Below are 12,981 nucleotides of genomic sequence, written 5' to 3' on the forward strand. Positions count from 1 at the left end.
AGGCCCAGCAATACCTACCCACTTAGATATACAGGTGCTGGTTTTCCTTCAATCTGTCAGGTTCTAAAACAAGCTTATTTTTGTTGCCCATCAGTTATTATGAAAGGACAAACAAACATAAGTTTGATTTAGGTAATTCTGATTATAGATGCTAAAATATACATTATGAACATAAACTCTTTAGAACAAAACAATTTCAATAAATATCGATTTGATTTGAATATATTCAAACATCATATATACTAATATTTTCAGATTTTTTTACCATACAATGTTTACAAGAGAAGGATTCGGGAGACAATTACAAATTATTATTATTTTACAAATCTCTGAAAGCTTTTTATCAGTTTCAAAATTATTTGAATGAAACTATTTTGAATTTACTTAAAAAGTCATATTTTCATCCTTTAACTGAGATGCTCACACGTATGTATTCTGACTCAACACAAATTCAAACATTAAAATAAAAATAACACCAGAAACATATATTATAAAATTTAATTCAATCTAATACATTATTACTAGATGTAAATTAAAGAGTATAAAATTCTAAAATACATATGCAAAATCTGATGTGCACATCACATTAAATTATACAAAAACTGCAGATTTTGAAATTTAAAACACTGCTCAGTCTTTGTCACATGGGAGTCAAACTTCTCATAATTTCATTTTTTATAATGAGTATAAAAATGTCCCAGATATTTTTGCAGACATAAGGAAGCTGGAGATCGCATTAAAATAGATTTCGTTATTTGTCAAAATAATTTTAAAAAAAAGTTTTACATTGATAAAACACAACTATTTTCATCATTTAAAGCATTTCAATGATAATTGGGAGTATAGACTAGGGCCAATGATTGTGAAAATTAAGGCTATCAGGTTCAATGTTTCTTCTAACCTTTTTCGGAAACATACAATGACCTGACTAGAACAGAGAGCTTACTAAAGCTATGTTCACTAATTGTAGTAAGTAGACAGGATACAGACGAAGGGTATACAAAACCCTTTATTTTTTTCTTTATATACAATGACTTCCGTACTTCGGAATACAATGACCCTCCACTCGGGGTCTAACTTAAAAGATATCAAAATAAAACTAAACTCTAATTTAACTTTAGAATAAGATTGGCCTTATAATAACAGGAAGCGTATGTAGCACAGAGACTGTGAACACTACAATACGTTTAATTTATCAAGAGGATTAAAACCTCTGGCCTGGAAGGCAAAGTAGCAACTGCGTAACTTCTAAGGTAAGCGGCCTGCTTCGAACTCACGGCTTCCTCTCTTCTGCTTGGCAAAAAGGCCACACTTAAATACTTGGCGTTCGCCAGACAACTTTGCATAAACTCCTTCACGCTTATAATTCTGGCCGGAAGTAGAAAATAAGAAGTGATAGTAAAGATTTAAAATAAAATAAACGTTAGTAAAACTTAAGATCCTTACAAGGCTAGGTAAAGGTGTGTGTGTGTATATATACACATTAGGTTCTGGCAATTACAATAAAAAGAGAGATGCACAACTATAGCAGTCCCATATACAACAAACATTCTACGGCTAATCTTTTTTAGTTATGTGAGATAAATACATATGTATGTACAGAAATCATTGAAAAAATTCCTTTTGGAAAAGAAGTCGTTTATTCTGTGCATATATACAGATGTTATGCAAAATTATGCATGACTTTATGATAACTCTTATGACAATGCATAAATTGGCAGAGATTTTAAATAAAACTATTAATTTTTTGGGAATCTGACACAGGAGCCCAAAAAAAAGTTTTTTTTAGACAGCAATGTTCAAAAGTAGAGTTTTATTTAAATTTTCTGTTAAAGGTTGTTCTCAAATTTTGTATTTTTTTAATACAATATTTTGATTTACGGTATAAAATGGGTTTATAACCAGAACATTTTAAAGTTTTTAGTCATTCTCAGTTTTATTTGGGACAACAAATTAACAAATTATATTAAAAAAAAATGTATTGTAACTTTTTTAAGTTTATTTTTTAACAGTTTTAAGATATTAATATATATTTATTTGGTTTAATAAAAATATACAGTTTAATTTAAATATTACAAAAGCCTGATGAACAAAACTGAATTAAGAGTATTAATGAACTATTAAAGCAACAGATTAATAACATATTTAATTTTATAGCATACTTCATTTAAAATCTTTCCTAAAGCAGTTTTGAATAATGAGAATAAATATGGCACTAGTTTCAATTCACTAAGCATCATCAATTTAAAATTTTTTTTCTCTCACAGTTTTCCTCAAAGCAGCTCTTTTACATAATAGGAATAATTATGCCTACGAACCTATTGGCCTTTCTATACATCTAACTTTTAATTTTTCTATTTTAAAAGGGTCAACTTTGTGGTAAACTTCCAACTCGTATTCACGACGCGAACGACCTAATATTAATAATACGACTACGAACAAAGACAGATTGAACAAAAGCTTGGCTACTTTTGAACAATGCACTTGGCTCTAAAAGTTATTCTGGTAACCTTACATTGCATCAGCGATTTCGAAAGGCATCATGGGAAAAAGTACACATTTTTCGGTAAACTTCCGGTATCAGGGACTCAGTTATCTGTAAAATTCCGAAGGTGTGAAGCACGGAGTATAATGAAGGAGGTGAAACTGCCTAAAACGATAGAAAAACGGTTCCTAAAACGGAACCTAAAACCTTGCCTAAAACGGAACCTAAACGGTTCTTAAGTAGAAAAACGGTCCTAAAATGTCGCGTTCACTAGATGGCGCTGTTCCGTGGGCAGACCGCACATTGAGTTGAATAATGTTAAGCAAATTACTGCGCATGCTTGATGGTGTACCTTTGGCACGGGGAGAAATATTGGCGACTACTCCGTGTTTATGCCCTTGTGACGATGCCTCTATGCGCTTTACGCCCACGTCTGAACGCACGTGACCACACTTTTCTTCTTCTTCTCTTGCATATAATTCATTGCGCATATATTCATTCATATTCATCAACAATTTGATGAGATTACTTTGTCACGTTAACTAGTCACATTTTAACTTGTAATACTGATATTTGCATGAGCACTCTTATCTGAATTATCATCAGTGACGTAATTATGACCATTCCCGTAGCCCTCGGACCATTCGCTAAACTGCAGTCAGTGGTGTCTGAGAGGGCTCTGTGTGATCACCGTGGCAAGCGGCAGCACGATCGCTGCGCTCCGTAAAAAAGTGAAAATATTTCCTTTCCTCTTGGTGATTATCAATTAAATTTCTTTGAAAAATGTTTATTTTTCCCCTACAAAACCTATATCATTCCAATGAATTTCGGCTCCGATGTTGACGAGAATAAAACAGCGGACAATGTAAGGATGTACTCCAAAAGCCTGGAATTTTAAGATAAGTACTTTTCTTTCATCTAAACTAAATCAAATTTCTATAAATAAGTGCCGTTAAATCAATAAATCTTAATTTTTCATCAGTTTAAAGCATTAAAAAATACTTGAAATTGCCATTGCTTGTGGCTTCCTTTGTGTATCAACTCGAAACAGACGCCAGCGTTATCAGTTCACGTCTGTCAACACTTACAAAGCCCTTAAGGAATCTCGAGAGAGGGAAAATTTGGGGATGAGAGGAATAATTTGGGCATCGCGCTATTTTCCTCTCGGATCTTCTGGATTCTCTTTTCTTTCTAGATCGCTTGAATATAGTTTCGCCTTTAAATAATATTATACCTCACCGATTTTTTCTCATACTGTTTTTTGCTATCTGTTAAATGTCCATATGTAAGGGATGGTTTATTCTTCACCGCCTTAAATGAATTTTTAGAACTATGAGCTTATATAAATAACAGTGTGCCTCATTGTGTTATATTAACATTATTTAACTAGTAATAAATTATGATAGTAAAATAATTAATCTTGTAATAAATTATGATAGTTAAATTAATAAATACTGTTTAATTTGTGTTTTTAATACATATACTCAGTAATTTACACACATAAATATATACATATATATATTTTTTGTGTGTGTGTGCGGTTGTGGTCTTGTATTGTATATGGTTCTATGTTGTTAGTCTGCTGCTGCTTTTTGAAAAATGTATGAAAATGTTGAGAATGAAAGTAGCATAAGTTACTTTGGTTAAATTAATATATACTTTTGTTTGATGACCTTTGTTGATATCTCAGGATGCAAGCGTACATGTTACTTTATATTCCATGCTAAATACCTTGATACGAAGCATTTTAACACCGTCAATATTTGTTTTTTCCCCAGTAATTTTTTTTTTTTTTTTTTTTCCCTCCATTATTTTTGGGCCATTTATTTTAAATTTTATTTTGTCCCATCTTTTCTTCCTGGCCTTTTGAACTCGTACAAGATGTACGAAGTTCCTTTTTACTCTCCTCAAATACGAAATTGCCCCTCTTTCTATATACCTTTCCTTCGCACCTATGCTTGATTTTTCGCCCATCGGTGCAGAAAGACTTAGCGGGTGCAAAACAAGACATCTGTCTACTTTGTCTGTCTGTCTGTCAGTCAGTGGTGTCTGCAAGAAGCAAGACTTTTTGACCAATAGAAAGATAGAATATAGAAGATTAGTTCTACGGATAATATCACACACATTTGTTTACAATATCTAACATTTCCGGTTTAAATATGAAAGAAGCGCGGTAAGCATTCATTCACATGTCAAATTAATCTGTTTTGTTTTGGTTTCCCAATGCGAAATGGGGATCTTTATCTCATTTAATTGCATTTCTCATATAACTTAGTCTAGTTAATATCTAAAAGCTTAAAAATTTTGAAATTATTGAATGCAGATTTCTTTAGCTGTTTGATTATGATGAAATGATATGGCGATCTTGGAAACCGTAAATTTCATATTCTTACTCTTTTATAAATCCATATGGGTAAAATCCTAGTATAGGGTACGGTCTTGGCGGGATTTTGAAAATTGTCACCTACACCAAAATGACCCGTTTAGAATGGAATGAGATGTTTGAAGTAAATTAATGAGAATTTCCTATTTTTTATGTAATTAATGACTTTATTTAATATCAGTTCTATGTACACATCGATCTATTTTCACTTAAAAAGTCAAAGAAAATTGACAAAAATCCAATTTTTCTTACTCTTATAAAAAGCGCCAGACAAATAAGTTCTGCACTTTACCCAAAAAACGATTTTCTTCAGATTTAAATCCTTGCTCAGTTAATCTTTGGATTATGGTAACTTGGCGATTTTTTGGCAAAAATTTGGCGACCAACCGTGCTACAGCAACCTGCTAGTTCTGTTTTGGACTACATTTTGTTTTCACAAAGTAAAGGCATATTTTTTTTTACTCAACATTTTTTCCAACAATCTGCTAGCCGAATTACGCTTATACTAGAACTTTTATGGAACAAAAGTGCTTAATCATGATGAAGATTAGGTGTGAAATTGGAAGAAAGTGCGGTTAATCTTTGGATTATGGTAACTGGGTGATGTGATGGCGAAAATTTGGCGACCAACTCTGCTACAGCAACCTGCGAGTTTTTGTTTGGACGACATTTTGGGAAGCACTTCCGCAGAGAACCCGGTAAATGTAAACATTGCCAACTTTGGCGATAATAGTTCAAACTAGGTAACCCAGCCGATTTATCGTTTTCGCTTGTTCGAAGTTTGCAACCATTTCTCTTGCGTTCATTTTGTTGAAATATCACTGTTGTTGTTCGCATATGCAGATTTACATTATTCTTCTCTTATTTATTATTATTTTTTCTGAAATTTTAGCAACGAATAGATAGAAATATTTTCGTAGATAGAGACCAGTTCTCGGTTCGGGATGAAAGGAAGAAAATACGGCGGGACGGGTGAATGCTAATTTGTAACACGGCTGTTCACGTTGTGTGTTCTTAATTATTAACAGCTCTAAGACCCATGAGGTTTCCAACCTCTAAAATAATTTGTTTCCGTAGGCCGCAAAAATATGCATGTGCATTTTAAATAATTAAATAATGCTTTTATTTTTATTATTGGTTATTGTCATCTAAAATTAAGAGAATAAATCAATTTTTATGGCGTAAAATTTTAACAAGATAATATATTGTTAATGCTTTTTTAACAATGACCTGTCAGAGGATGGTATGTGTGACATAAATAGATGATTAAATTGAAATAAAAAATTATTATTTTTTATCTAAGATGACAGAATAGTTTGATGCATCACCATGGTCATCAAAATTAGCAAACCACTGCTGATGTAAGGAATATATTGTTTTCTGTGTTAATTGGAATTTAAGACAAATTTTTTTCGTTTCTCACGTTTAACCGGTTAATTTCAATACATTAATACTAGTTTATAATTTTAAATGAATTTTTATTTCCCTTATAAATGCTTATATATTGTCTTATGCTTAATATATTCTTTTCTGTGCTAACTTGAATTTAATTCAAATTTATTTTCGTATATCACGTTTAACTGGTTAGTTTTACATCTACATGCTTATTATCTGTGAATTTTTACTACCATATGCTTGTTTTGTCTGCTAACTTGAATTTACATGCACTAAAAATCATGTTTACAAAATATCACATTTACGGCTCTGCTCATCGTCGATGAACCGTGAGCTTGGCGAGTAAAAATGCAACGGCGCGAACGGATTCTTTCCCGAAGCGCCAACGGGTTGTCTGCAGATGAAAACCCCCATTTTGTTTTCACAAAGTAAATGCATGTTTTTTTTTTTTTTTTTTTTTTTTTTTTTTTTTTTTTTTTTACTCAACATTTTTTTCCAACAATCTGCTAGCCAAATTACGCTTAGTTTAATCCTAGTATCATATGGGATTTGGCTTCTTTTGGCGACTTTATGATGAGCAGTAAAAACGAAACATATACGATGAGTAGTAAATGGGTCATTCAAAGAATATATATATAGTTATACACCAGTTAACTTTACATTTTCTTTTTCAATTAGTATATAGTATGTATGTAGTGATAATATATAGTGTATAGTATATACATAAACGTTCTTTGGGTCATTTTTGGTGTTGGCGCTAATTTTCAAAATCGCGCCAAGGCTGCACCGTATACTAGGATTTTACCTTACGCTTATGCTAGAACTTTTATGGAACAAAAGTGCTTAATCATGACAAAGATTAGGTGCGAAATTGGGAGAAAGTGCAGAATCGCAAACTGCTTGCCGCGTTTTTAAGAATTGCATATACACGGTATCCATGTACACGTCGACCTATTTTCACTTAAAAAAACATCCCAGAATTGCACAAAAATTGCATTGCGCACACTCTTGACTTTTCATGTACACTGCTAAAGTCCTAGTTAGTAACATTTACGCCTTACCAAAATGTCGCCAAACTACCTGTTACCATATTCCAAAGATTAGCGGAAAGTGCAGAATCGCCCACTGCTTGCCGCGTTTCTAAGAATTGCACATACACGGTATCATCCATGTACACGTCGACCTATTTTCACTAAAAAAAAAAAAAAATCCCAGAATTGCACAAAAATGACATTGCACACACACTCTTGACTTTATCCATGTACACTGCTAAAGTCCTAGCTAGTAACCTGTATTGCCTTACCAAAATGTCGATAAAAATAATGATGTAAAAATATTTTCATTTGAATGATGATATTTACGTATTAGTGCAATGACCTCGGCACAATTTGCCAATTTTTTACAGCTGAAAAAGGTAAAAGTTACTTATCAGGTGCAAGTTGGTGGTTTTCATGACATTTAAAAAAGATTTCCCAACTTTTGATATTTATCCTAAGTTAGCAAACATTATCAGCATGTGAATATAAAACATATTTTAGTAATTTAAAATTCAAAGTTATATAAAGATTACATGGTACATTAAAAAAGATAACTTGCATTCTTCTCCAGATCTTTCTGTATTCCCCCCTTCCACTGTTCTCCTCAAATACAAAGGGATCTTCTTTTGCTAATAAGAAGTCAGAGAATTGTAGAAATTCAGCATCACACAGATCTCAGCAATATTAGCTATCTACCATATGCATCTTCCCGTTATTCCCTTTAGAGATTTTGCAGCAAAATTCTATATTCCTGCAGAAATTTCACCTATTTTTTTCCATTGTTGACAATTTCCACAAATTCATTAAAATTAAGTTCAAGGAAATAAATATCACAAATTGTTTATGAAAACCGTTGGAACTTGGAATACATCAGAAAGAATACATACAAGAATGGCGATGTTGCTTGAATTAAGGATTGTTATAGTTTGGTTTATGTGATTATGGCAAAGCCTCGAAGGCTATCTGCCAAAGGGGAGGGATTTCTTTGTGGAGAATTTTCTAAGGAAAACTGGCTCGCATACATGTTACACGTAGGGAAAACCATGAAAACACTCATTCAGCCAGACCGTTTGCTGGAATCGAACCTCAGACCAAACAGCCAGTGTTCAGCGACTTTACCACTTGGCTGCTGGTGGGCAAGGATTGTTATGAGATTGGTTGCCAGAATTTTGCGCATTCTGAAAATTTTATGACTTCTGCTAAGGTAGTTGTGTTAACATGTAAGTATCGAATGAAGAACAAAGAAACTAATTCAAAAAACATCCGGTGATTTTTCTTCAATACATATCATTTCGAATTTAGCATTCTTTTTTGCTTCATGGGTCTATAAAACAGAATCATCTGCAAACAACAGGCACTTGACTCCAACTGAATTTAGTAACAGAATCAGATCATTAACGTAGGTGTTAAAAAGGTAGCAACTGCTAACTGCTGCCTGCAGCAATCCAGTTTGGAATAAAAAAATTTTGTGCTAATGTTTCCATAACATGTCCTACAGCTATTTTGGCCCAAGAACTAATGGAATCATATCAGTATCTTGGAACCTATCCTGAGATTTTTAATCTTAGAAACCTTCCTCTCCCTCCAAACAGAGTCAAAAGCGGATTTGAGATCTATGTACACAGCTGTCATCACGTTTCTATTATCTAAAGAATCTTTAATAGTTTGACTTAGTTATGCAACTTGATCAGTAGTTGACTGGTTTCATCTCCAGTTGTTTTGCTTGCGACAGGCCACCTAAATTCCACTGTAGAATGCTCAACGCACATATAGGCCAACTAGTTGCCACATGCCAATGTAGTAGACCTTTTAGCCAAATTATGAAATGTTTCTAGGGTATACAGCGATGGGTTAGGTGTACTAACGCACCCCCTTTTGAGTATATTAGGGCTACTGAATTATAGAGGATGTGCATATAACAGCAGACGAAATGGACAATCTTTCTAGAAAATGTATGTAAATTTCATTTAAAATTATTTTGTCTTACACATCCTACACTGAAATTGCATAATACAGTACAAAGTCCGTAATCCGGACTCTTCGGAACTTCGGCGATTCCGGATTAGAGGTTTTTCCGGATTATAGATCATCAATTTAAATCTAATAAGATGGCATGCAGAAATTATACTATTAAAAATATGAAACCGTAATTTATGAAATAAAAAGCAATTATGATCTAAAGGGTATCAAATTTTACAAAAAAAAAAAAAAGCTTGATATTTATTTGTTTACTTCATTAAACATTTCTTTCAACGCGCACGTGCGTAAAGCATACGCACGAAATGTATGCACATTCATTACGCGCATGCGTAAAGTTTGTGGTCCGGATAATGGACGTCCGGATTATGTACTTTGTACTGTATAACTTTATTATGGTACATTATGGTTAAATGCATCATAGCATATAGTGATTTTATGAATTGGATTGAATCTTATTTGAAGAAGGTCTCAATTTCATAATCTCATGATTCATGAAATATCTGAATTTAAAAATTAAAAACGTTATGTGATATTAATATGATAGGTTTTTTTGTTATACAGTCAAAAGTCGTTAATTCGGACTCGTCGGGACTTCGGCGATTCCGGATTATCGATTTTTCCGGATTATAGATCATCAGTTTAAATCTCGTAAGATGGCATGCAGAAATTCTAAAATTAAAAATATGAAACCGTAATTTATGAAATAAAGAACAATTATGATCTAAAGGGTATCAAAATTTGAAAAAAGAAAAAGCTTAATATTTATTTGTTTACTTTATTAAACATTTCTTTCAATGTAAGTTGTTTAAGTTTTGCTTCGTTTCATGTGATAATACTTTCTCTTTAATTCTATTAAACAGACATAATTTCTTGTTCAGTTACAAAGTTCCGCCGTTCAAGTCCTATAATTGCTGTGTCAAGAACACCGACTAATTTGTCAATCGAAATTTTTTTGTTTTCAATAACCTCTGTCACTTTTCTTTGCTATCGGAAGCGAATTATAATGACGAAGAACTTGTTTTAAATCATATCAAAGACGGAGCATATCGAGATGAAATACTACATTTGGTAAGGAATTATAAGCCAAATAAAATAAAAACATCTGCGCTGAAGATAAGGATAGTGCTGACAAATCAACTTCCAATTTATTAGGCGCCCGCCGCCGAGCAGCGTGAAATTGATAAACAGATTTCGGATTTCAAAGCATCCTTTCGCTTTAGATTCTTTACATATTAACAAATATATATCGGAAATTCTATTTGATATAATCGAAAGTTTAAGCTTACTTTTATAAAATTGCTCTTACAGTCTGCAAAAAATAATAAGCCGGATGCAATTCGAAAATTAAGGAACAACGCAATCATCAACATTAACTGAAATAAATAATTAGATAATTTTAGCTTATACGTCCATTATACATAAAATGCGCACGCGGAAACGTATTCTGCACTTGCGCACACTCATATGCGCAGTCGTAAAAGGTCTTACGCTCACGCGTGAACGCCTCTGCGCATGTGTCAACATGGCGCATGCGCAGAAAGTTTTTCGTTTTGATGTCCGGATTATAGATCATTCCGAATTATGGGTGTCCGAATTAACGACTATTGACTGTAGTAAAGCTTTTAGTCCGAGCGTCTCATTCCTGATATGGGGGACTACACACTATGGCCACTTACTTAGCCTATTTTCTTCAAGGTTCGTGATAATTGTATTGTGATGCAATGCTTATCCATCATTAGCACTAAATCATTGTCTGGTTACAGTTTGTTTATTCCAAATCATAGTCCTGTATGCGCTTATGATGGTTTTACAAATCTCTTGTTATCTTAGTATTTCATTAAAAGAAAAAAAAAATATGTTTCTGAAATTTTAAAATCTTCTGGTTAGTTTAAAGTCAGATAATGGGGCTTTTACTATACTTTGAAACTTATTTGCACAATACTATACTATAGAAACACAATACTATAGAAACATGAATGTTTCAACACCTTGTAGGCATGTTTTGTTCTTACAAATAAGGTCATCATTTGCTTGTTGGGTTTCATTTTCAGCTAGTAGAAAATTTTGTAGCAAGCCGATATAATTTCGCATGAAAAAGTTTGTTCCTCTCCCTGTTTGATTGCATGAGTAATGTTTAACATGGTGTACAAGTAATAAATCAACTTCAAAAATAATGTAATAAATGTTATGGCCTGATAAAAAATTGAACAAAATAAATAGAAGTGTAGCCTATTCATAATTTTTTCTCAGAAATATATTTAGTCATTCTTTGCATTTATGCATATTCTGGCTAGATGGAATAATTTTCCACATGCAAGAATAATTGTTAATACTATGTCGCACAATTTGGCAATAGTTTTTGTTTGTTCTGTGTTGTAATTTTATATGCACTTTACAAGTCTCTCATTTGCTTAATTTTCTTATCCCCCCTTTTTTTGTAAAAAGTGAAGGAAACAAAATTTCAAAATTTGAAAATATTCCATTTAGTTGAATCCAGATATTTGGGCTTTTACTGTACAGCCCTTCAACATAATTGCTATGGATGAAATTGCAGTATTTATGAGTTAAGGATCTCAAACAACAATTGATCAAAAGGGTGCCTTGTCAATCTTTATTTGCTGTACTAGTTACAAAAGGGCATGTGTTACTTTCACAAGGTGCACCCGTAAAGGAACTGGACAGTTTCTTACAAATTAGGAAAAGATTATTAAATTACAAATAAATTTATATCTTTCAAAATAAGTATAAGAGAAGTCTGTTGAATTGTTTTCACAGTTTTTTCAGGTCATCATTGAAACTAACCATTCACAAAATGCACATAACATTTGATTTAATATCGAAACTGAATTATTACTGTTGCTCAGACAAAGCTGATACAAGATAATGATTTGTCTGAACAACAGTATCTTACTGTTGTTCAGACAAAACTGTAGGGAGTCTAGCATTATCATCTAAAAAAAGCCATTGCCCAGAATCAAAAAGTTCCTTCTAACTTTCCTTATCATCAGAACCGTTCCTAGGCCATTGGCTGTCCGCGTACTTTCCTGGGATTTCCGCCCTACATTTAAAATAAATGCTCAATCAGTCATAAAAATTTTATTTCATATTCACTAAGAGCTTACACATGGCAAATTTTATAAAAAGTACTAACATATGACAAGTACTTACAATGAATTTAGAATATTTAGTCGTATCACAAGAGTCCAGCTACCCCTGATTTTTGCCGCCTGCGTACTTTTGCCAGCTGCACCCCCGCTAGGAACTGCCCTGCTTATTGTGTTTCTTAATTGAGAAAGAACCCCCTTGCAGACTTGAGCCTTTGAGGGGTTGGCTTGTTAAGGCCTGATGACTGAACTTGTTCCGGCCCGAACGGCCGAGGGTTTCACCCCTTGCAACAACAATAACAACCTCCTTGTAGAAATACTTATTAACTGATTGATTTTCAAGGGCAAATTCATGGTGACTAAGTCCTTTATGCAAGGGTGAATCAAATATAAACGAACCTTTTGTTTAAACAAAATTTATTTAATAGCAAACATCTACATTTCTACAAATCATTTTTCTAAATAATCTCCTCCTTTTATGATACATTTTGCCAATTTTTTCATTCCATTCTCATAGAATAAAGTTGGATGGCTATCTAATAAGCTGCACATGAGTGTTTTCACTTAATCGTTGGTCTCAAATCGCTTGCCTCCTCT

At 32.9% G+C, this 12,981-nt stretch overlaps 1 protein-coding gene across 1 annotated transcript in view; it reads left to right on the top strand.

Moving 5' to 3' along the window:
• The first annotated feature begins 4,508 nt into the window (after window positions 1-4,508).
• ProRS-m (prolyl-tRNA synthetase 2-like protein, mitochondrial) overlaps window positions 4,509-12,981 on the top strand; it is an 87,237-nt gene continuing 78,764 nt past the window's right edge. Inside the window, exon 1 of the mRNA XM_035350978.2 lies at window positions 4,509-4,658. Within this exon, the coding sequence (XP_035206869.1) occupies window positions 4,645-4,658 (14 nt within the window). The 5' untranslated portion in view covers window positions 4,509-4,644. The remainder of the gene's footprint in view (window positions 4,659-12,981) is intronic.

Source organism: Stegodyphus dumicola, chromosome 9 (genome assembly GCF_044657685.1).
Source record: "Stegodyphus dumicola isolate Sdum_Otavi_A_Nest chromosome 9, ASM4465768v1".
In the NCBI taxonomy this organism is placed as follows: Eukaryota; Metazoa; Arthropoda; class Arachnida; order Araneae; family Eresidae; genus Stegodyphus; species Stegodyphus dumicola.